Here is a 24,826-nt window from a genome sequence, read left to right as displayed (position 1 = left end):
TATCTGTCTGTCTATCTGTCTGTCTATCTGTCTGTCTGTCTATCTATCCATCTATTTATCTTTCTGTCTGTCTGTCTGTCTGTCTGTCTGTCTGTCTGTCTTTTGATATGTCTATCTTTCTGTCTGTCATCCTATCTATCAGTCTGTCCATCGTTCTAGCTGTCTGTCTGTCTGTTTGTCTGTCTTTTGATATGTCTGTCTTTCTGTCTGTCATCCTATCTATCAGTCTGTCTGTCTGTCTGTCTGTCTGTCTGTCTGTCTGTCTTTTGATATGTCTGTCTTTCTGTCTGTCATCCTATCTATATGTCTGTCTATCTGTCTGTCTGTCTGTCTGTCTGTCTGTCTGTCTGTCTGTCTGTCTTTTGATATGTCTTTCTTTCTGTCTGTCATCCTATCTATCTGTCTGTCTATCTGTCTGTCTGTCTTTTGATATGTCTGTCTTTCTGTCTGTCATCCTATCTATCTGTCTGTCTATCTGTCTGTCTTTTGATATGTCTGTCTTTCTGTCTGTCATCCTATCTATCTGTCTGTCTATCGTTCTAGCTGTCTATCTGTCTGTCTATCTATCTATCTATCTATCTATCTATCTGTATATCTATCTATCTATCTATCTATCTATCTGTCTGTCTGTCTATCTATATATCTGTCTGTCTGTCATTCTATCTTTTGATAGTCTCTCTCTCTCTCTCTTCCATTCACTGCTTGAATTTTGAACTCAAACTGAAATTATTGTTTTGAATTGTATTGTTTTGCACATTTTTTTTCACATTTAGGTGAAATGTGTTGTTTTCATAATGATGATGTTAATAAAAACAAATGTGATAAATATGTTTTGTCAATGTTGTGTTACTTTCTGTTTCAGATGACTGTTTTGTCTTCTGTTCTCAAATGCATATTTTAATATTTCCCATATTTCCCTTGTGTAATTTCTCTCTTATTCTCTTTTCCTCTCTCTATCTCTCTCTGGGTTTATTTCACTATTCAAACAGCTAAGAGCACTTTTAAGACAGTGAGCAGCCCTTCATTAACAGAATTTGAATTAACGCGTAAGTATTTTTTGATATTATTTTAATTGCTGAGTTGTTTCAATAGTTGTAATCTTTGAAGTGTTAACAGAGTCACATTCAAGCCCGAAGGCTTTCAAACTCCCTGTTCTATCCTCTGATCTCCTCTACCTCCATAACAAACACTTCCCCTAGTCTTTACGCTTTGTTGTTTAGCCTCTGGTCCTGTCATGATCTGCTGTGAGGAAGGGGAAAAATGTAAATCTATTTTGTTCTCCGCCTCATTTCCACACCCTTCTTCTCATATCCACGTCCCTCTTCCGTCGCCTACATTTAAAAAAATTATTTCTCATTTTTTTGGGTCTCTTTCTCCACGTTTCTCTAAACTAGTACTTCAGCACTCTTCGCACTTTTAAGCTTCCATCTTATTTTTCTTTTCCTCTAATGGTGTTTTTCAGAGCTCAGCAAGTACAGAGGATACACGATTGTCATGACAGCATTTAATGTTGTTGGAGAAAGCCCTTCAAGTGCACCTGTAGAGGTTTTTGTGGGAGAAGCAGGTATGTGTTTATGCCTTATTAGGATCAATCCTATGACTCAGTTCTAAAACTTGAACCACAAACTTGCAAAAAGTCCATGGTAAACACAAAGTGCTTTTTGAAACGTAGTTGTTGTTTGCTGATATGCATCTGATATCTCATTATCTGACCTACAATTAAACATTATATTCAATATTTGGTCTGGTCTGAGCACTTAGCGCTCAGGTAATGTTAACGAGGAGTACATTCACACATGAGTGAGATGAAAATTATATGCAATCATTCCTCAGTCACACAACCTGTTTTATCTGGTTTTATCAACTGTATGGGAAAGAAAAGAGGGACTTGAATCGCCTAGTGGACCAATTATCTGCACAAACTATTAGACAACGCAGAGTGGATCCATTTGCGTGACCTATTGATACGCGCCATAGACCAGTTCCCACTATGCAGCGCAAATCAATTTAGCCAGTGATGTGCAGCCTGGGGGGATACTTATATAAAACAGTCAGTAATGTCTTCACTGAAGGTAAACCGACGTCAGATATTTGTATAATATCGGATCTGTGTATTACCTCCGTGTAAATGTATGCAGAAATTGCTCTATTTATATATTCCCCATCTACAAGATCTTTCATGAATGCTGTATTTAAGTGAAATAGAGAAGATATGACCTTCTTTCAGTCTATAGGATGTGTTTGTGTGTTAGCATGTATCACAGCACATGTCAAAGCTAATTTAACTGTAAACTCATCTATGTAGAGCAGTATGATAGCCCATTACCTAAGCTAATTTAAAAAATGAGCCATGTGCACAAATCAGATTAGTGTACACATCTGACCTCTCTGAAAAATCCGAATGAGAGGGATGGCACATCATTAAACACAACGTCCCTCTGGCGTGACTTTAACACACAAAGACAACAAGGCCATCTTAATTACATATCTCTCTTTATAGGAGTGTAGAATGAGCTGAAAAGGGATTTTGACACATACAGCTCAAAGTCACTCACAGACTATGACACCAAGCCCAACTAAACAACAGATCTATGAAATATACAGTATGTCTGTATGGACTGGGGAAGGAGTGTGCTTATACAATGAAAGTGCATAAAAAAAAAATACATATTAAGTTTTATAGTATACATTATTTTAAAAATAAATATTTATACAAAAATAATATATATATATATCCATGCTCACCCAGGCTGCATTTATTTCAATACAGTAAAAACTGTAATGTTATGAAATATTATTTGAAATAACTGTTAATGTAATTATTCCTCCAGCCGTTCCTCCTGTCTTCAGTGTCACATGATTCTTCAGAAATCATTCTAATATGCTGATTCGGTTCTCAAGAAACATGTCTTATCATTATCAATGTTGAAAACAGTGGTGCTGCTTAAAATCTTTCTGGAAACAAAACACGACAGCTGGCCTGTTTACAGAGACATTACATTTTACACATTTTAGTGTGTCAATAAATCACTAAACCTCTGTTTCCTTTCAGTTTAGTCAGTGTCCATTATGCCACAGAGAAATGTCATCTGACATTTGGCCTTTATATGAGACAGATAGTCTATACAGTAAATAGTTGTCCAACTGTGGAAGTCTAGACACATGCACATTTGATTTGTTTGTTGCTCAATTCAAAATAATAATTTTGTGCATGTGTTCACAGCTCCTTCAGTGGCTCCTCAGAATATTCAGGTGAAATCCGTGTCCTCCAGCCAGCTGGACGTAGAGTGGCAGCCTCCACCCGTCGAGACACAAAATGGAAATATTCAGGGATACAAGGTGACGATAACTTTTTACTCACATGCATGCACAAAATATTAGCCTTATGATTCGTAATTATTTTTAAATAAGGCACAAGATGCACAACATCAAAGATGTCTGTCTAGAGTATGTTTACATAGAATTTTTTTTTATAAATACTGCAAACATTCACAAGAATCCATCCTGTCAACGACCCATAAGACATTGGGTATTATTAAGTATAATTGGTTGTTATTAAATTCAATGTTTTTAATTGTCAAATGCATATTTCCACTCCCTAGAAATACCTATAATTCCCATGCACATTATGTGTTTGCCACATTGTACACTATGTGCCAAAAATTTCAAATGCATGAATACATAATGCACAATTGTTTAGTCAGTTGTGAGACCTGGCTTTTATGAAAAGTATTTCCAAAATCAGTCAGGCAGTCCATCTGTTTATCGTCATAAATAAACTGTCGTTCATCTGTAGTCTGTCTTCCCTTATCTCACTGTCATCTGTTGATTTCACCGCATTAGCTTCCACCGTTGTTTTCCTATTTACGCCATCTGTACATCTGTCTCTCATAGACATTTGAACAGGAATTGGTTATGAATCCTTCTGTTCTGTCCACAAACACACAAAGTATCAATTCACATTTCTTATTTCATTCTTGTTTCGGTGTGTTTGTGTATTTAAAAAAAATAGTTCACCCAAAAATGAAACATTTGTCTTCATTTTCTTGCCCTCATATCATTCAAAATCCGTATGATTTTCTTTTTACCTTGGAACACAGAAGGAGGCATTCTTAAAAATGTACTTAGTTGCTCAATGAATGATGAATGTAGCATTTAGGCTTCCAGAACAGCACATAATATAAAAATATCATAAATGTAAGAATATACACTTCTGTATTGCCCTCATATCATTCAAAATACTTATGACTTTCTTTTTACCTTGGAATACATAATGAGGCATTCTTAAAAGTGTACTTAGTTTCTCAATGAATGATGAATGTAGCATTTAAGCTTCCAAAACAGCACATATATCATAAAAATATCATAAATGTATGAATACTCTTCCGTAATTTGGGGTCCGTAAGATTTTTAAAAGGTACACTATGTAACTTTTGGCCCTCTAGCATATAGAAAACAGAACTGCATGCATTTTGTGGAAGAACGTTGTTTTGGTTGTGCTTCAGCTCTGCGTTACTGTGCGGAAAATGACACTTCATAATAGATAATGCTTTACAATGAACTCCGTTAGAGAGCTACATATGGCAATTTATCTGTTCAGTAAAATACCTTACTCACCTGCTGAGTAATAAAAACGCCATTAACATTTCAAATCCCTCTGTTCAAATAAATGCAGTTTAATGCAGGAGTTTTATGAAGTTATATATCTCCAGTCTCCATTCATTGTAAATGCATGGAAAGGAGCGACAAGTACAGTCTTCAAACTATACGGTTTTAGAATTTGGACATTTTAATTTTTGGGTGAATATTCCTTTAAGTTTGTATATGTGTCATTCCTTTCTTCCCACAGATCCATTACTGGGAAAAGGACAGGCAGAATGAGACGGAGAAGGAACTAGTTTTGTTTGTTCCAGATACATCCGTGCACCTGAAGAACCTGACATCCTACACCACTTACCATGTGCAACTGTCTGCATTTAACGCGGCGGGTGACGGGCCGCTCAGTGCGGCCCGTAAAGGACGCACCCTGCAGGCTGGTGAGTCCCGCTGAGATCCTGTTACGCTCATCCGGATGCATGCGCGCCAGACAACCAACCGAGACGTCCAAAACATTGTCAGACATGTCATTCCTCTGGTGTTACTGCTTCCATTAAGATAGTAAATGTGGCGCTTCTTTCTATTACCCTATTTAAGAGTCTTGAAGCAAAATTTGGCAAATGAAAACAAGTTTGATTGAACCTTTGATTACCATTTCCTGTAATGCAGATTGAACATATACAGGCATACTGTGACAGTTTTATTAAAGTAATGTTCTGGGCACAAGTTCTATTGACTCTAGACAGCATGCATTGATTTTTACTGAAAACAATTTTTGCAAAAAATCATATTTACTCTAATGCACTTACATAGGAAAGTCTAAAGAGCAAGACATTGTGGTTTAAAACAGAAATGTACAGCTCATATTTTTGTAAAAACACTTAAAGTGCCCCTATTATACTATTTTAAAGGTTCCTGATTTTGTTTTGAAGGTCTCCTACAATAGATTTATATGCATCAAAAGTCAAAAACCACTTACATTTTCTCATAATATACATTGCACATCACCTCTTTTTTTCAAAGTGTCTGAAACGATTAGTTCAAAGATTCAGTCTCTTTAAACCCCCCTTTTCGTGAGCCTAATCTGCTCTGATTGGTCAGACAGCCAAGTCTGTTGGAAATGAAACACCCACTACCATATCTGAACTTACACTTGATACACAGTAATATGAACAGTAATGATGGCGTCGTCCTCATCCTTTTGAAATGCATGCAAAGTGGATTTGTAGCGCAGAAAACCGAATCTTCTGGACATGTCCACAACACAAACTAAACTCATCCAGGCCTCAGCAACAGCTATAGTGTTTGAGGGTCAGAGTAGATGTGGTTCGTGGGCAGCCAATGAAGACTATAGGCTGGCATTATTCAAATGTGTTACATTGTTGCGTGGGTATGTAACAGGAAGTGAGACTGGAGTTGCTCCAACTCGTTTTGGCAGTTCAGACTCTATTCTTTCAATAACACTATAATTTTATTTGTTGTGCACTTTAATCTTTAGAATATATATATATATATATATATATATATATATATATATATATATATATATATATATATATATATATATATATATATGTCCCTTTCCGTTTTAAATACATTTTTCCCTTTATTTTTTTAATAATTAAACATGCATACAAATATGAATAATGTACGTTTACAAATGAACATAATATCCTTGTCGGAAAAATTAATAAATACATACATATAATAATAATTATTATTATTATTATTATTATTATATAAAAAAATACATGACTAATAATACAAATGGGTGAGATTTTTAATGGTTTTGAAAAATGTCTTATGCTCACCAAGGCTGCATTTATTTAAAAAAAAAAAAAAAACATTATGAGATATTATTACAAAATAACTGTTCTATTTTGAATATATTTCAAAATGTAATTTTTTTCTTTGATGGCAAAGCTAAATTTTCAGCATCATTACTCCAGTCTTCATTGTCACATGATCCATCAGAAAATCATTCCAATATGCTAATATTTTTGTGGAATGGATGTTTGAACAGACATTTTAACAGTAGTGTATTTGTGTTATTTGCATATTATTTTTTGTTGTTTTTATGGAAATCGGTTTATTTAGCAGAAGTGTACACACGTGTGTCTTTTCTCTCTCAAGCTCCTGGAGCCCCCAGTCATGTGGTGTTTTCGGAGGTGACGGGAAGCTCAGTGAATGTGTCATGGGGAGCTCCTCTGCAACCCAACGGAGTGGTGGAAGGGTACAGAGTGGTCTATGAGCCCACCGCACCAGTTCATGGTGAGCAGGATGGAGAGATATAATCATCATTCAAATTGTAATAATAAGAAAAGTCTTGAGTACAGATATATATTATACAATATTCATAAAGACCCTTCTTCATTTGACAGGTGTCAGTAAGACGGTTACAGTGGAGATCAAGGGGAACTGGCAGCGCTGGCTGAAAGTTCGTGACCTGAAGAGGGCCGTGACATATCGCTTCAAGGTTCAGGCCAGAACCATTGCTTACGGACCCGAACTGGAAGCCAATATCACTGCAGGACCAGTGGAAGGTATGAGTAAACGTGAATGTAATAACTCATAATAAATCAAGCAACATCCCCTGCAGTTACAGACACAAGAGCTGGAGGCTTTCTTTGGATTCAATTAATTGTTGAATATGAAATGACTGCATTTAACTAGTGCTTTTCTAAAAAACACCTTTCTAAACCCTGGGACCCACTAGAGAGATGGCATTTCATTATCTTAATTTTTAAAATTAGTTGGAGACGGAAATTAAAATAAGGCTGTGTGAACGTCATGGTTTGATTAGTGCACTGTAATGAGAATGGGATTTTACGTAGCCTTTGAGCACTTGAACATTCTCATGACAGCGTCTTCATTGTGGTGGGATGTTGAGCCTCACATGTTCCTCAGATGAGATGAAGCTGATTCATGTAGCGGTGGACTCTGATTGGTCAGTATGGATTATGATGGAGTGTAAGCACTTATGTAAATGGCCAGAATTTTTTGCTAAATAAAATTAAATACTGGGTTGCTTTTATGTATCCTATATGGTACTGAAATATTAATTCATACCATTTTGACATGGTACTCCAAGGTACACTACCAGTCTAAAGTGTAAATCACTGGAGTGAATGTATGTTTCTGATAATCTTAAAGGCCTTGAATGGTTGAAAGTAGTTTTGTAGATGAATACAGTTGATTTTCTACTTATGAATTTACAAAACCTTTTTTTTTTGTGTGTGTGTGTGTTTAGTTAGTCAGTGGATGATTAGGACCAGATAGCAAAGCAAATGCAGCCAACAAGTTTCTTTCTTTCCTTCTTTCTTTCCTTCTTTCTTTCTTTCTTTCTTAGTAGGGCCAGATAGCAAACAAATTCAGCCAACAAGTTTCCAATATAAAAAATATAACCTGATTTTCAATTTATACATTTCTTTACAAAAACTTTATTTATTTATTTTAGTGTATTAGTAGGACCAGACAGCACAGCAAATGCAGCCAACAAGTTTCTTTCTTTCCTTCTTTCTTTCCTTCTTTCTTTCTTTCTTTCTTAGTAGGGCCAGATAGCAAACAAATTCAGCCAACAAGTTTCCAATATAAAAAATATAACCTGATTTTCAATTTATACATTTCTTTACAAAAACTTTATTTATTTATTTTAGTGTATTAGTAGGACCAGACAGCACAGCAAATGCAGCCAACAAGTTTCCGATATACATATAGCTAAAAGTGTATTCATTTTGACTTTTAGATTCCACCATATGTATTTTTGCTGTTATTGTTATTTAGTATCACTGTGCTGCTATTATAGTTTGTATTTATTTCTATAAACTTTATTTCCCACAATAACCCTGTCTGCCGAAATAATCTAACGTACATACAAATATTAATAAAACAAAAACAATAATAGTAATGATAATAATAAATAAATAAACGACAAAGTAGGTAAATAAACTAGGTTATGTACACATTTACAAATTAACATAATATCCTTGTATGAAAAATTAATCAATCAAACAAATCTTTGACATATTCGTGGTCTGAATTTTTGTTGTTTATACACTACCGTTCAAATAGGTTGGTGAGTTTTTTTTATGGTTTTGAAAGAAATTCCTTATGCTTAGCATATATATATATATATATATATTATTTATTTATAAAAAATAAAATAAAAAGGTCGCTACGAAATTCCCATACTTCCGTTTGTGTTACTGTATTTCATAGTATTGATGACTTATTATTCTAAACTACCATTCTTAAAAATGGAAAATACTAAGGATTGAGTAGACAAGTAAACTTATACGAAAAAATACCATGGTACATGTCTAAAGAACTATGGCCAAATACTATGGTAATAGCATAGTTTCCTAGCGATGTGATTATTTTGGTTGGTGACTGGTCATTGGCACACACACACGCACACACACACACACACACACACATTCTATGCCTGTGTAACAGGGAATGAGTAAATAGAACCATGACATTTAGGATCGGCTAGTTTATTTGAAAGGTGAAAAGATTTGTGAGAAATGAAGTGTGATAACAGTATACTGAATGTGTTGTCAGGTCACAGTAACCAATAAAGAGCATGTTTTGATGAAGATGTATCCCTACAGCTTCAATGTGACCTTTATGCAATCTAAACCACTTCAGAATGGCAGAGCTGCCTGTTTTACACTCCTTAGTTGTAAGCTGCAGAGAATATGTTTAATAAGTATTCAGGTTTTTTTTTTTTTAAATCCATCTTTTTCATTCCGTCAGCCTGATATTTGAAGTCAGTCTGAACTGTTCTGATTGAGAATAATGACCAGATCCATTAGGATCTTTGTGTGCTGTTATTGATTGTTCAGATAGGAATAATAAACCTTGTATTTTATAGGCTCCCCTGGTTCGCCCTTGCAGACCTCAGTCACTAAGTCCGCATCAGCTTTGACTCTTCATTGGTCAGAGGGTGTAGAAGGGGCGGGACCCGTCACGGGATATGTGATTGAGGCTCGTCCATCAGGTAAGCAGCAATTCATTGTCCATCTGCTTAATTTACTTCAGATCACTCTTGACTTTTCATTATTGGTTCTTCGTCTCATGCACTACATGGTCTTGTAAAACCAGGCTTATTCTCAATTAAAGGAACACTCCACCGTTTTTTCATATTAAACTATGTTATTCCCTTAAAGGTACAATATGTAAGAATTTTGCATTAAAATATCCCAAAATCTCAAGGCCAGTGTTATATATTTTGTTAAGTTGATTACTTACAATATCCCAAATGTTTCCAACTATTTTTAAATCGTGAGAAAATTGCGATTTTAACCAAGGAAACGGGGCGTTAGAACAGGGGTGAGCTGGGAGTCGCCAGTCAATTGCGTCATATCCGCGTCACCCTCGGTTTCCGCTCGTACTGCGTGGAGTCCTGGACAAATGCGGAAGTTGTAGTTGTAGCGTTTATCAAGCTACAAACTTTAGCTTGTTTCTTGCAGTCGTTATGGGACACAATTATTCTTTACCGATTGCTGCTGGTTCTGTCGACAAAGCATGCTTAATTTTATATTTTCCAAATGTAGCATTCGGTAATAGTTATGTTTATGTAAGGAAAGTATTATTGCTTTAGATTTGTGTTTAGTTTATTGACATTGTTTATCACGTCTGGTGTTTATGGCCATGTAAATAAATATAGCATGTGTTATACATAAAGATGAATCAGTATTTTGGCAAATGATGTGGGTATGTTCGAATGTACTTTTACAACAATTGTTTAGAACATGTAAAACTGTGCAGCGTTATCACAACAATGAATTCAACAAATACAGTAACATCTATGAAGTATTAAACCTTACTTTTTACCTTAACCTTACCCTTACTTCTTGCGGTTAATTCATTTTAATGAAATAAAAGTGTGATGAGGTTTAAGAGTCAGGAAGGAAGAAGACGCGTCGTCGTGACTGGGACTCGTACTTTATTAAAATAAAGCAAAACAAACAAAAGCCGCGCACAACGCGCATTCACTGTGGCAACCGCGACGGCACAAAACAGTTCAAAAATGAGAGCTTGGATCCACCGGTTTTCTTCCTCTGCGTCCAATTTTCTCTCCAGTCTCTCTCTCGTTCCAGCGCGGCTTATAAGCGGTCTCTCCACGCCGATCACTGCAATAAGACACAGGTGCATTTGCACTTGACCTACTTGCTCGTCTCTTTTCTCTCCCATCACAGACCGCGCTGAACCACGCCAGCCTCGCCACTAAAAGCATGTCATTAAACGCAACATTTATAAAAATAGAACTTAGCCTCATCCATGAACATGATTTTTCGATTCCCGTCTGACTGATTTACATCCACGGTGGAGTTTAAAACGACAGTTCCCATCATTCCACGCTCCTTCACATCGTCATCAGGCTACGCCGTTGTTGTTGTTTGGAATGTAGCGCCCTCTAGCGGCAAAAATTATTGCATATTGTACCTTTAACTAAGACGAGTTGATACATACCTCTCTCGTCTCAGTGCGTGCACTCAATCGCTCTGGCGCGCGGTGACACTTTGATAGCACTTAGCTTAGCCCAGTTCATTCATTAGGGACCAAACAGAGATGAAGTTAGAAGATACCAAACACCTCCACGTTTTCCCTATTTAAATACAGTTACACGAGTAGTTACACGACCAAGTATGGTGACACAAAATAAAACGTGGTGCTTTTCTAAGCGGGTAAAAAGGATAACTATAATGTATGGCGGAATAGCACTTGGAAGCACTTCGACTCGGCGCAGTAAAAAGTCAAGCCGAGTCGAAGTGCTCCCAGTGCTATTCCGCCATACATTATAGTTATCCTTTTTACCCGCTTAGAAAAGCACCACGTTTTATTTTGTGTCACCATACTTGGTCACCATACTTGTTTGGTCGCTTCTAGCTTCATCTCTGTTTGGTCCCTAATGAATGACCTGGGCTAAGCTAAGTGCTATCAAAGTGTCGCCGCGCGCCAGAGCGATTGAGTGCACGCACTGAGACGAGAGAAGTATGTATCAACTCGTCTTAGTTAAGGGAATAACATAGTTTAATATGAAAAACCGGTGGAGTGTTCCTTTAACCTTCCTCTTCTCACTTCCACCTCTTCTATCTTTCTTCTCCTTACTCTCCCTCCCCCTTTTGAAATCTTGCCTTTTCAGATGAAGGATTATGGGATACATTTGTCAAGCATCTCCCACCTGGAAGCTTCTCGTACACCATCAGTCTGGACCGCCTACGCTCAGGTGTGGCCTATGAATTCCGTGTCATCGCGGTCAATCGCTTGGGCTACGGCGACCCCAGTCAGCCTTCCACCGCTATGTCTGGTAATCTTCCTCATTATATCACACCACTGCGGTTTACTGAACAATTCTTGCAAATGACAACCCATTGTACATCTGTCCCACAGCTTTGTTTTTGTTTACAACAAATTTGATATGGCATTTACCCTGACTCATATCAATTGCAAACTATATTGCATTCTTTATCAATTCATTTTAAAGGCAGTTTTACAGTTTAAAGTATTAGTATGGACATTAGTACGCCATTTCAGCGTAAAGTGTCTATTTTAGTGAGGATGTTTGAGCACTGTATACTCACTTTGTGGCCTCTGCTGCCATCTAGTGTCACACTGCACATTCACATCCATAAGTAAAGGATCAAGGCTGAAATATACAGTAAAAACAGTAATATTGTGAAATATTATTACATTTAAAATGTTTTAGACTGATTAAATATTCTATTTTTACATATTTTAAAATGTAATTTATTCCTGTGATCATAAACCTACATTTTCAGTATCATTACTCCAGTCTTCAGTGTCCCATGACGCTTCAGAAATCATTCTAATATGCTGATTTGCGTATTATTATCAATGTTGAAAAGAGTTGTTTTGCTTAATATTTTGTGGAAACTATTATACTTTTTTTTTTTTTTTTTTTTTTTGTGAATAGCAAGATTAATTTTTTACAATTTTTTTTAAATATAAATGGTTTTCTTTAACATTCTAAATGTCTGAACTGTCACTTTTGATCAATTTAATACATCCTTGCTGAAAAACAATTATACAGTAGTGGCCAAAAGTCATGTCTGACCCAGGAAAATTGGCTTCTTCACACTTTATTCAAACTTTTTATTAAATATTTTGTATGCATATTGTGAAGTTGTGCCTGGAGTGTAAAACTAATGTACGCATTCAACGTTTCAATTGTATCATTTGTGAAAATGGCCCGATGCAACTGTGATAAGTCATGCAGGTCTTCCAATGAAGCTCAGCTTTGGGAAGAACTTAAGGAGGATTGGAAAGAAGTTAAGCACGACGCATGCGAAAAGTTTAGTGAGTCGGTGCCCAGAGGAATCAAAAACAAGGGAGAACCAACAAAATATTAATAACTGATTACACTGTAGTCAGTGTATGCTTTATTTCCCATGGGCTTTTTGTTTTTCTATGCCTTTTTTGCATAACACAATAAACCCATATTTAAAAATGATTGCTGGAGTTTGCCTTTCTTGACAAATAGTTTTGTCATTTTAATACCTTAACCAAGTTTAGTGTATTCTTCTTCCCAATTTAACATACTCCTCACATTTTGATTGATTAATAGAACCTGAAGTGTCATTAAAAACAAATATTGTTCAAATGTTCCCTCCGGACATCACTTTTAGCCACTACTGTAAATATATGTCGTATTCCCTCATAAATGTAATGTCAACAATAAATGAACAATAATGCAGTATTATTGTCTGTTGTTGTAGCTCTGTCTGAAACGCCTTTCTATGAGGAGTGGTGGTTCCTGATCGTCATGGCGTTGATCAGTCTCATTCTCATTCTGATGGTTGTGTTTGGTTTGCTCCTGCTCGGACAGAACAAGAGGTACAGGAGCTGTGGAACAGGTGAGACTTATAAAAATAGCACCATTGTTATGATTATTCTAAACAGAATATTAATAATTGATCATATTCTTGTGTTTCACTTACAATACTTGTATTCTAACTTAATTTACTCAATCTCGCTGTAACTCATGTTGTTTGAAACCTGTACTATCACTGTACCTTATGGTATTATCACTGTTCTTTTGCTTCCTAGACAATTTCTGGAAGTCTTTTTAAAGATTCTAAGTGTTTGGAGTTGCTCCAATTCAGTCATTTGTGTAACGTTTGGGGAACACTGTAAAGTTAGAGATAGTTAATTAGTCAGCGATGTCCGTAATGTTTGTTGGCATTACTTGGATGTGATTCTTCCCACAGGAAAGCACATCACTACGGTAGAAGAGTCTGTAACCCTTGACAATGGCGGCTTCACGGGCCTAGAGCTGAACAGCAGACATTTGAACGTGAAGAGCTCTTTCTTAAAGAAGAATGGATCAAGGTGTGGTTTCATCTGAGCTGCTGTTTATAATATGTCAAATTATGGTAATATAAAGGCTACTGTTACAGTAGTTGATGGAAATTGACACCATGCATCGACTAAACATCACTTTGACACTAGTTGCTGTAAAGTGGTTCCGAGGAGAAGTTAGCTCTGAGAAAAGTCATGAAATCTACTAAAAAAAAAATATTTATCACCTAATTTCCTCTTTAAATAGCCTATATCTTCAGTTTAATTTTAATATGACTCCTTATATTAAGTTATTTTCAGTTTCTCAGATTATATTCAGTGCAAAAACTGATAATTTAATGTTAAAGTGTCCATATTAGAGGAGTCTTGATTTTGTTTTTGGGGTCTGTTATAGGTGTTCAAAAAACACATTATTTTGAAAATATTTTTCATTGTGCAAGCACCTCTTTTCCTAGTCTGTCAGTAACACTTTGTTTACAGTAGTTCCTGTCTCTACGAAGCCCCTCCTTTCGAAAACCTCAATGTGCTCTGATTGGTCAGCTGGACCAGTGTGTTGTGATTGGTAAACTGCTTTGAGCATGTTTTGGAAATGTCACGGCCCTTATCATAACCATAGATATCATATAAAAAGGCTAGATGTCTCGTGCGTGCTGCTGGCCAATGGAGGTCGATGTCCGCACACGGCGGCCATCTTACCACAGGGTGGTCGCTCACTCGTAACATGGTGCATGTACTTTTAAATAACCATAACTTGCTCAATTTTCTACCGATTTTCAAACGGTTTGGTTTGTTATAAACGTCAGAGATCAGATGTAGTTATGATACTGCATACATATTAATAATTATAACAATGGACTTCCACATGAAAGAATTATAGCCACGTTAATAACGTTTGTAAGAAACCAAACCGTTTGTAAATCCGTCAAGATTTCAGCGAGATAAGAGGATTTGTGTGCGTGCTGATCTCTCACCTTAAATCACAGCTTCCCTGTGGTAAGATGGCCGCCGGAGATGCCGGAAGTGACTCCGCCTTAAGACATCTAGCCTTTATATGGATATCTATGATCATAACCACAAGTTATAAAGCAGGGCTATGCAGTTTCGGGAATTTCTTCGCTGTATTCTCGCTTTTTGCTTGCAGGTTTCTCTATAGAGCTCCCCCTACAGCTTCGGAATAGATATTTGACAACACTGTCGAAAAACTCGTTGGCGACTCTCAGAGACCAGATGCTAGTAGATCAACGACATCAAAGCAGATGGGACATTCTTTAAAACGTCTTCTTCATTCGAGTTCGAACAGCGTGAGGGAGCGCAATAATGACAGAATTTTTGCAGGTTTTTTGACGTAAAGCAATTCGTTACATCGCGAGACCTGATATCACGCGATACTTAGGCCCGCAGGCCTGTTTTTCGGCTCACAGGCGCTTGGGGGGTGCGAGACGACCACCATTCAACCCGAAAAAAGTCATAGAACTATTCCAATGACTCCGAAGCTGTTCGGTTAAGGTAAAAAAGTTACTTAGTTCACCTTTAACACACTACTATAGCAACTATGATTAGGCGGAAATTATTAATATTGGGGATATTGTGACGTGTTCGTTCTAGGAAGAAAACTCAAGACTACAATGGAAGCGTTTCAGTTCAGAAACTCCCTTTGGAGTGGACTTTGTGCTTTGTAACTTCACAGACTTCTTTCATGCTCAAAAAGCAATACACACTAAGAAAAATGTAAAAATGTAATCTTTAACTGCAGTGTTTGGTCCACAGGTCTCCTCCACGGCCCAGTCCAGGTGGGCTCCACTATTCTGATGAAGACATCTGCAACAACTACAATGGGGCTGTTTTAACAGAGAGCACCACCCTCACAGAGAAACCCACTGAGCTGTCTGAGTCAGAGGTAAACACATGACAACACACACAGAAACACTGCCATGGGGTTACGGTGGAGTTTTACAGACATCTTTTGATTTAATTATCATTATCATCAAGTTATTCCAAACCTGTATGAATTTGTTTCTTCTGCTGAACACAAAAGAAGATATTTTGAATAATGTCGATAACCAAACAGTTGATGGTCCCTAATGACTTTATAGTATTTTATTTTTTTTACCATACTATGGAAGACAATGGTGACCATCAACTGTTTGGTTACCGACATTTTTCAAAATATATTCCTTTGTGTTCAGCAGAAGAAAGAAATTCATACAGGTTTGGAACAACTTGAAGAACTTTACTGTTCTGTAAATGACAGAATTTTTTTGGGGGGGTGAACTATCCCTTTGATAAGTCGTTAATGTTCCCCTCATGTCATGTGCGGGACTACATTGTATTGCTACAGTGGAATCTGTAACTTAAAACAACATTAGGTTATGCTTCATCCATGCCAGTAAGTGCACTATAAGTCCAAGACCACCATCGTGTCAGATAAACAAAAACTTACTTTGTACATCTTTAAACAGGCAACAATTATGTTCATGCTGTAACTTTACTGTCTGCTCTGTTTCTCTCTGGTTTGGACCCGTGCCGTCCCGTCCCCCCTCTTGTAAAGGTGAGCGACAGCGACTACGAAGATGAGCAGCCCAAGCACTCGTTTGTAAATCACTACATGAGCGACCCCACTTATTACAACTCGTGGAAGCGGCAGCCCAAAACCGTGAAGACCGGAGGAGGCTACGAGGAATGTGCCATGACGGATGCAGAGGGGGGGTATTATCAGACTGTGGTGACCCAGCACAGCGTAGGGGGCGTCTACACCCCCACAGGGCAGCCCGCACCAGGAACACGCACTCCAGTTACCGGATTCTCCTCGTTTGTCTAATGAACCGATGACTTGATACAAACGGGGGAGCCGATGAAGGAAAGTACGGGACAAATCAAACTGTCGGAGTAACGACAAAGAATGCTTTTTCACAAAAGTCTCTCATTTCCCCCAAAGCGTGTATTTTAGGCCTCCTCTCTTCAAGGAAGGGAGGGGGGTATTGAAGTTTCTCATTGTTAACGTGTTAATGATTTTCGGGTGGATTTTCGCAGATTAACCATGACCCAGAAGAAGCGGAGACTTTGCACTGTGAGACTCTTCAGCAAGAGGTGGTATTAATTTTAAAGACTCAAAGACCCTCAAAAACGGATGAAGAGAATTCTTTTGTTATGAATTCCCGTTCCATAGCAACCTTCCGGGATTAGTCGTAATGTGTGGGCAAACACAAGCTTGAGTGATTCATTGAATCCCGCTCTGATCTCCAAAACTCTAACTGAAGTTGAAACATCACCGGAAACTTGTACAGTGAGTGGTAGACTGGAACAAAAATGTGTTTTGTGTGTGGTTTATTCTCGTGTCTGGGACGGGCGGCTTCATTCTGGACTAAAAGCAGCACTGAAAATACTGCCTTTGCACACGTATTGCTCTCTCTTAAACCAAAAGCGGGACAAGAAAGAAAATGTGTGCTCACAGCGGACCGTTTTCTTAGGTTAGCAATACTGTATGTAAAATATGCTGTATGTGTGTATATTTTTAGGATCAATTTTGTACAAAAACGAAACGTTTTTACTGTAGAGTAGATTTGTGCCAAGTCGATGTAGTTCTTTAGTGAGACCCACAGTGGATCATTTCAGCAAGTCACAATCCACACTGTTTGTTTGACTGGCTTGCAGTGTATGTACAATCCAGTCACCCAGAGAGAGGATAAGAAATGAGTGAATTCATTCTTCTAATCCAAATATACACAGATTTCTCATCTCATTTAATGTTGAACAAATATTTATTGCAGTATGAAAGAGCATCAGAGCTAAATTGAATATGGTACACGTGATGGTAAAACGGGTGTGTAGAGGTTTTGTTGGTTGGAGTACATCGATGGTTAAAGATCTAGGCTGGTAACCAAAACGTTATTATGAGATAATGATGCATTCAAGTCCTGCTAAGACCATACTTAGGAGTTTGGAAATCATAACTATGTCATGTGTGTTCAGGGGCCGGTTTCAGGTCAATATATGACATATAAAGTCGAAACGATGAGATTAAAAAGTCGAAACTATGACAGTAATAATTATGAGATAAAGTCAAAATTATGATTAAAAGGCAAAATGATGTCGAACAATTATGACGGTCAAAATTATGAGTTGAAAACAATTAAAACATGAAAGTCAAAATAGAGATAAGAAGTCAAGACACCAAGTCATTATGACATCAAAAAGTCAACATCAAAATTATGAGATAAAAAGTCAATATGATAAAAAATGTTGAAATTATGAGATAAAAAGTCAATTATAATTTTGAACTTTGACTTTTTATCTATGGAGCTTGAATACAAAAAGTTTCCTATTTGTACTTTTGACTTCAAGGTGGCATTCATAACTCATAAGTGTGATCATTCTGACGTGACTTGAATGCAACATATGGCTTGAAACGTACTCTACGCAAGTATATGAACATGTTTCCAGTTATGCAGTATCGATTTCACACGTTGCATTCAGAACACGGTTTTGTAAAGTATCGCTGTGAGTAGGTACTACATCTGAATTTACTTTGCGACCGTTAAAAAAGTACTATGGGTAGAATGAATGAACTTCGGACGTACTACATCTGCCATGTTGTTACTGTCACGTGACCTACCGGCGTCAGTTGCGTCGCTTCACTTCCATTCACAAATCCTCTATTCACAAATAGTAAAGTGTCCATCGAATGCACACTTCAAAATCTCAGCGGAAGTAGTAGGTCATCCAGGGACTTTTCGTCTATTGTTTTCCAAATACTATTTATTCGGACTCTTTTTTTATTCGGACTATTTATTTACTACTCTTTTGCCGTACTGTTTTTTCCAACTGACGCTGGAAGGTCACGATAATGACAACATGGCAGATGTAGTACGTCCGGATTACATTCATACTACACACATTCATACTATATAGAATGTACTTTTTTTTTAGCTTTAATGAAGGAATTACTTATTCAAAATAAGTACCTAGAGTACGCGATTTCGGACGGAGCCAGCATATGTGTTTTCCAGGTCAACTGTCATGGCGGAGTAACACTTTTAAGAGTTTGTAACTGCATAAACTTCTGTAGGCTTGTGTAGAGTATGGTTCAATGTCTGAAGAATCTAATTCTATTCTATGCATTTATTGTCATTTAAAACAGAGAAAAAGACAAGGACAGATTTGCCGTGTTGAACATCCAGATGGGAAATACCTAATGTTACATCCAAAGACAGATAGAGCTATGCAAGGTGTTATTGATCGGAATGAGTCAGAGAGAATAATATGCAATTCAAAGCAGGTTGTTAACACTTTGAATTGCTTTGAAAAGTTGTTACTGGAATGTTATGCCTCCTACAGCTGTATTACCCACAATGCATTGTATACAGTATACACCTGAAGGCATCATAATGCATTTAACTCAAAATTACAGTGAGTAATTGTCTTGAAATGGTCAAAATCTGAAGTATGTGCATTGTGACTTAAGACTCTCAAAAGTAAAGAAAAAAGTAGTATGTTGCCCTTTAAAAAATCTTTTATATTTTGCACTGGAAAGTATCACTCACATTCAACAAAAAATCCAAAAACACTGTAGGCCACGTTAAGCCACACATGCTCTACAAATGTGACTCATATTTATTTTAAACAAATGACATGAGCAATGTTGTGTTCATATTTTTGCTGCCATTATCCCCCTGGCAGGTATTTTTATTCATAACTTATTGGTGACTAAATGCCAAAAAGTGTGTGCTGTGTGTACATGATGCAGGCAGCAGAAATGCCTCCTGTACTCTTATGACACATTTACTGATGAGGTACCCCCAAACATATTTGGACACTTAATAATGTCTGAAGGTTTTGCATTAGATAACAAAACATTGAAAAAAAAAGTTGTCAGAATTTATAATAATATAATGCATTGACATTCATACATTTTTAAGTGTGGCTTAAGTGTCCAACTCCTGGTTTCACAGACTGGTAGTCCCAGACTAAAATGCATGTTTGAGCTGTTTTAACTGAAAGCAACTTGCACTGACATATCTTAAAATATATCAGTGCCATTGTTTTGTCTCAAGATGCACATCAGTAATGTTTTTTATTTTCTAAGACACATTTAAATGCCCTAATTGAACTAAGGCCTAACCCTGTCAGTGAAACCAGGCCCACATGTTTTTTGTTTTGTTTTTTGGCTTACTGTAAGAACACTGTATCACTGTATTCCTGATATTGAGACTTCATCAATGTAGTGCACTTGTTTTGATTACTATGATTAAATGGATGAGATACACATTTTACATAAAATGTTCTCCTTTCTTGTCTCAAACACACGCCGTTAAAACATTCTCATGCTGTTCAGCAGTTTTTGTCTTTCAGATTTGATCAGTAGAACACACTGTCTGAACTGTTTTTCGGAAGTGAGGCGATAGGTGTCATTTTCTGACATGTTTGCATTGGTTGCTATAGCAATGCAGGAATCAACACATGTGACAGTTTCACAGTGAAGTGACTTTCTGTATAAGTGGACATAAGATGGCAGTATGAAGAGAGCTGTCTCACTGGAAAGCTACCCTGTGCTTATGAGCATAAGAGTCTGGCAGCAGTGCAGTGAGACGGCACAAGTGATAGATGGTATATGCAGTTTGTTTGGCGTAGCTATGTATGCTACATGTTAGCTGAATTACATAATCAGATTTTTGATTACATTCACACAATGGCAGTAAATGATTAATCATTTATTGATTCTCCCTCATTCTTTTTTTTACTCCTTTAAATTTTCCTTTCTAAAAAATCCTATTGTCTGTCATACCGCTTAGCTTTGACTATATTCATAATATAGAATGGTCATGTAAATTTGTGATGCTTCTAAATTTGGGGACAAGAGCACCTCTCGTTTACACCATGGATGTATGAGATAAATAATTATGCAAGTTACTAAACACTACTGATATATAGCTGTGAAACACTTATGTCTTTATCACATCCAGTGACCTTTACTAATTATTGATCTGGACAAAAATATTCCAAACCTGGTAAACATTGAATGTATAAGGTCACTGTTTTCATGTTTATTTTTGTAATGCAGGGATTCCTATGCCTAAACTTTTTTTGTCATACAAACCTTATTTATATAAATATATAAGTATAAATTTGTGTGCGTGCATGTATAAATATATATATATTAGTGATGTACCATTCTCCACCCATGTTATGTGGTGTAAATTTCCACATCATATGGGACAATGCTTAAAAAGAATAGGGATTTTAATCAAAACTGGCATTGCTCTTTAAGTCTCAGATACTATGATGAGAGTAAATAACAGCACAAAACTTTGTGAAGCATTTAATCATGTTTACACCCGGTCATATTTGCACATATAATTTAAATGAAGATAGCATACAGTCAATATCATTCAAGAAGTGCTTTGCCGTTTTAGAGGTACATGGAAACAGTTTATTTAAATATCTCAACTCGACAGAAGACAAACACAGAAAGCATTCAGATCATATATTTTTTTTAAATTTACTTTGGAAATAGTGAGTGGTGGATGTTCCTTTAAATGCAACAATATGTTACACTTTCATCCAAATGCTTTTTTTCAGCCAGTTCTCATTCTCAGACTGACAGATCTCAGAAAACACCATATGGCATTGCAATATTTATGGCCAATGAAAGAGTTTCTCTCATTTATTCCATCAAGAGTCTCTCTGCCTCTCCCAAAGCTCTCTCCATTTCCTCGACATCCAAAGTGAACAATGTCCTCTCCTGCTGGAGCTTTTCATGCACTTCCGTCAGGTCCCTCATGGTGTTCTGCACTTCCTGGAAGCAAACCGAGATTGACAACATCCTCACTGAACCCATTCTAGGTCATGCCATATTCTAGTAGTTTTGGAGAGGTGCACTCAATAACATTTAGAAGGATTAGAACATTTCAAATGAATATTTCATCGGCTGTGGACCTGGCGTTATGATTAATTATACAGCCTCTAGCCCAGCAGAGCAAAATGTGTGTAATTTCATCCACATATAAATCAGTCTTAGTGAAACATTTGTATTAATGTCTGGTCAGAGCCGCGGGACATTCAAATCAGGATAAATAACCTAGAATTTTTGAATATTAAAAACAAAGAATACTGATACTCACCAGTAAATTTGCTGCATGCTCTTGTGCCGTCTCACCGAACATTTTCAGCTCGGTCAGGAGATTTAGAGAAACGGTCTGTCATTAGAAAAAAACAAAACGGACAAATAATGAATAATTAACTGAGGGCCAATGTCTGTGACTCCGGTTTAACACTACCCTTGCACGGTCAGGACTGATTCTCCAGGGAAAACATGCTATAGACTAGAATTAGACTTCATTTGTATTCAAGAATGGAGTCTGACATGCTGCTTTTACATCAGAAAAGTAATCAGACCCAAAAAAAAGCACATAATCTGCTGTGACGGCATAACAGATTACTGAACAATATGGCTGATTATATAATCAATCCCTAATATATGTGCCTGCAGTGACCATTAGTCCATGTATCAGTATCTCATGTTGCCAAAAGGCAAATAATCTAAGAACATTTTTTTGTTTTGTTTTTAATCACACACACGCACGGGTTGGACAATGAAATTGAAACACACACACACACACACACACGGGTTGGACAATGAAACTGAAACACCTGGTTTTGGTTTAGGGCCTCCTTTTACGGCCAATAAAGCATCATTTCATCTTGGGAATGACAGATACATGCATTTCACCGTTGTTGAGCTATTCCTCTTCCAGAACAGTGGCCAGGTCACTATGTGATGCTGGTGGAGGAAAACATTTTCTGACTTGCTCCTCCAAAACACACAATCGATGTAGAAAAGACAGTGAAGGTGGACTCATCAGAGAACAATACATGTTTCACATTGTCCACAGCCCAAGATTTGCACCGTTGGCAGAACTTGGCACCATTGAAACCTGCAGTTTGACATTGGCATGAGTGACCAAAGGTTTGGCTGTAGCAGCCTGACCATGAATATTGACTCTGTGAAGCTCCAGATGAACAGTTTTAGTGGAAAAAGGAGAGTCAAGGTGCGTATTTATTCTGCAAGGAGTTGGGCAGCTGTGGTTTTATGTTAATATCCAGGTTAGTACCCCTGGACGTCCCTTTCAGACAGCTTCCTCTTGCATTGACAGTTACTCCTGTTGAATGTGGTTCGTCTTATGCGGTGGCAGGCCGACATTAACCCTGAATACTGTGGCTCTCGATACACCACAAAGAGTTGCTGTCCTGGTCACAGATGAGCCAGCGAAACGCGTACTGACAATTTGTCCCCTTTTGAACTCTGATATGTCTCCCATTATGTTGTGTTGATTGCAATATTTTATGTACAGCTGTGCTATTGCTCAGCTAATTCAACCTTCACACTCAGCTCTTACTAATGGAATGTGAAATCAGTGAAGATTGGCCACGCATATATATGCGTGAAACCTCCCAACACTAGGCTAGATTGGCCAGTGTTTCAGTTTCATTATCAAACCTCTGTATGTATGTATGTATGTGTGTGTGTACATATACAACATTTATATACAAAAATAAATATTTTTTCAATAAAAAAAATTGCATTTATATAAATAAAACAAAATATACAAATACAGAAGACAAAATGAGTTACCATAACTTCTTTTCTTTGTTCCTCCTTCTGTTGTGCTGTCTGACCCAACTTTTCCCCTGAAACTGAATTTGAGGCTGTTTAGATTACAACTCAACAGAACACTCCTCTACATGTGTCAATACAACAGAGCAATAAATTAAATCATCACCTGGGTCAAGGCTTTCTGCAACGAGGAGGACGTGGCAGTCTCGCAGCTGTTTTTGAATTTCTCGATTTTCTCCTTGAAGGTCTGTGCATCGCAGCTCCAGTTCAGTCACTGTTTCCTTCAGAAACATGATTGCTTGAGTATTAAATGTATTTGACTCGACTGACTTCAGCAAATATTCTAAAATATCACTGTACACCCTTTGATTAATTTGTCTTTAATGCATTTGGGCAAAACACTAAATCAATGATTAGTGTAATCACCTTCATTTCTTCAAGCTGTCTTTGCAGGTCTTCATTTGTTGTAGTCAATGCTCGATTCTGCTCCCTTATATCGCTTTGTTGCCCATATCTTGTGGTTGGCCTAAGAAAATCAAAATAGTATACATTTACTTTTTTATACAGACTGGACAATATTATCTTACTAGTAGTAACTACGTTTTTATTTGATAGGCAGACTATCATTTCAAACCATGGTACTTACACTTTCAGAGTCCTGTGCTGGCTCTTCCTGAAAAAATATTCAAAATATATTTAATTTTATTTAAAATAAAGCTAGGTATTGAGGTAAAGGAAATCTTTGCTCAACGTTTGAACAAAGATACCCACTTATTGTCCATGTCGTTCTTGACATGTGCGGCTCTGGGTTGTGCAGAAATCGCCGCGTCTTTCGTCTGAACTCTTTTCATGTCTGAATGCAGCTTTCTGGAGAAACAGAGAATGTACTGCTTTTAATATTTAAGACGAATATTGACATAGCACTACATAATGTCAAGAAATTATGTTTGGTTGATCTAATAAAAATTCTATTTTCGAAACTATGTAACGTTACTATTATGCACTATGTACATGTCACACTTCGCTTCTGTATCTTGTCATGTCAACTTTTTCTTACCGTAAATGCAAGGCGATTTCTTATCTCACATCGTTAATCTACAGTCATAAAAAATGATTTTAAAGTATGTATGAATGTGTAATAAACTTACCACACTTAGCTAATATCGATCTGCAAATACCGTTTTAAAAGCGCCTTCAATTTTCAAAATAAACCACGTCACTTCCGCTTCCTTTACAAACCCGTTTTGACTGAGATTCATTTCTAACGTTAAAACTAAATGTATGTATATACAA

At 37.0% G+C, this 24,826-nt stretch overlaps 2 protein-coding genes across 5 annotated transcripts in view; one reads left to right on the top strand and one right to left on the bottom strand.

Annotated features, from left to right (window-relative positions):
- The window catches only part of sdk1b (sidekick cell adhesion molecule 1b), a 370,259-nt gene extending 351,550 nt beyond the window's left edge, over positions 1–18,709 (top strand). For all 3 annotated transcript variants that reach the window (XM_082163612.1, XM_082163613.1, XM_082163611.1), the window contains 12 exons: positions 990–1,046; positions 1,463–1,564; positions 3,224–3,339; positions 4,850–5,036; positions 6,730–6,867; positions 6,978–7,139; positions 9,473–9,598; positions 11,747–11,911; positions 13,341–13,478; positions 13,833–13,953; positions 15,691–15,820; positions 16,472–18,709. In XM_082163612.1, the coding sequence (XP_082019738.1) occupies positions 990–1,046; positions 1,463–1,564; positions 3,224–3,339; positions 4,850–5,036; positions 6,730–6,867; positions 6,978–7,139; positions 9,473–9,598; positions 11,747–11,911; positions 13,341–13,478; positions 13,833–13,953; positions 15,691–15,820; positions 16,472–16,741 (1,712 nt within the window). In that variant the 3' untranslated portion in view covers positions 16,742–18,709. The remainder of the gene's footprint in view (positions 1–989; positions 1,047–1,462; positions 1,565–3,223; positions 3,340–4,849; positions 5,037–6,729; positions 6,868–6,977; positions 7,140–9,472; positions 9,599–11,746; positions 11,912–13,340; positions 13,479–13,832; positions 13,954–15,690; positions 15,821–16,471) is intronic.
- Positions 18,710–21,225: 2,516 nt separating this feature from the next.
- knstrn (kinetochore localized astrin (SPAG5) binding protein) lies at positions 21,226–24,769 on the bottom strand. Of its 2 annotated transcripts, none has more exons than XM_082163680.1 (8): positions 24,682–24,769; positions 24,305–24,400; positions 24,180–24,206; positions 23,960–24,059; positions 23,700–23,814; positions 23,552–23,613; positions 22,041–22,115; positions 21,226–21,715 (listed from the first exon to the last, which is right to left on the bottom strand). In XM_082163680.1, the coding sequence occupies exons 2-8, from the start codon at positions 24,382–24,384 to the stop codon at positions 21,584–21,586; spliced, it is 591 nt and encodes a 196-aa protein (XP_082019806.1). In that variant the 5' UTR covers positions 24,385–24,400; positions 24,682–24,769; the 3' UTR covers positions 21,226–21,583. The 2 variants fall into 2 exon arrangements, with proteins under 2 accessions (XP_082019806.1, XP_082019807.1); XM_082163681.1 differs by lacking the exon at positions 24,682–24,769 and adding an exon at positions 24,591–24,610.
- Between the last annotated feature and the right edge of the window lie 57 nt (positions 24,770–24,826).

Source organism: Leuciscus leuciscus (genome assembly GCF_965113295.1).
Source record: "Leuciscus leuciscus genome assembly, chromosome: 3".
Lineage (NCBI taxonomy): Eukaryota > Metazoa > Chordata > Actinopteri > Cypriniformes > Leuciscidae > Leuciscus > Leuciscus leuciscus.
The sequence above is the reverse complement of the archived record's forward strand: the minus strand, read 5'-3'. Positions and strand labels throughout refer to the sequence as shown.

What these genes read in the sequence shown, in the direction of transcription:
- knstrn (XM_082163680.1), bottom strand. Translation starts at nt 24,384, where the DNA reads ATGAAAAGAGTTCAGACGAAAGACGCGGCGATTTCTGCACAACCCAGA. An exon ending in CAGCACAGGACTCTGAAAGT is followed by an intron (nt 24,060 to 24,179) that starts GTAAGTACCATG and finishes TGATTTTCTTAG; the next exon opens with GCCAACCACAAGATATGGGC. An exon ending in TGCAGAAAGCCTTGACCCAG is followed by an intron (nt 23,614 to 23,699) that starts GTGATGATTTAA and finishes CCTCAAATTCAG; the next exon opens with TTTCAGGGGAAAAGTTGGGT.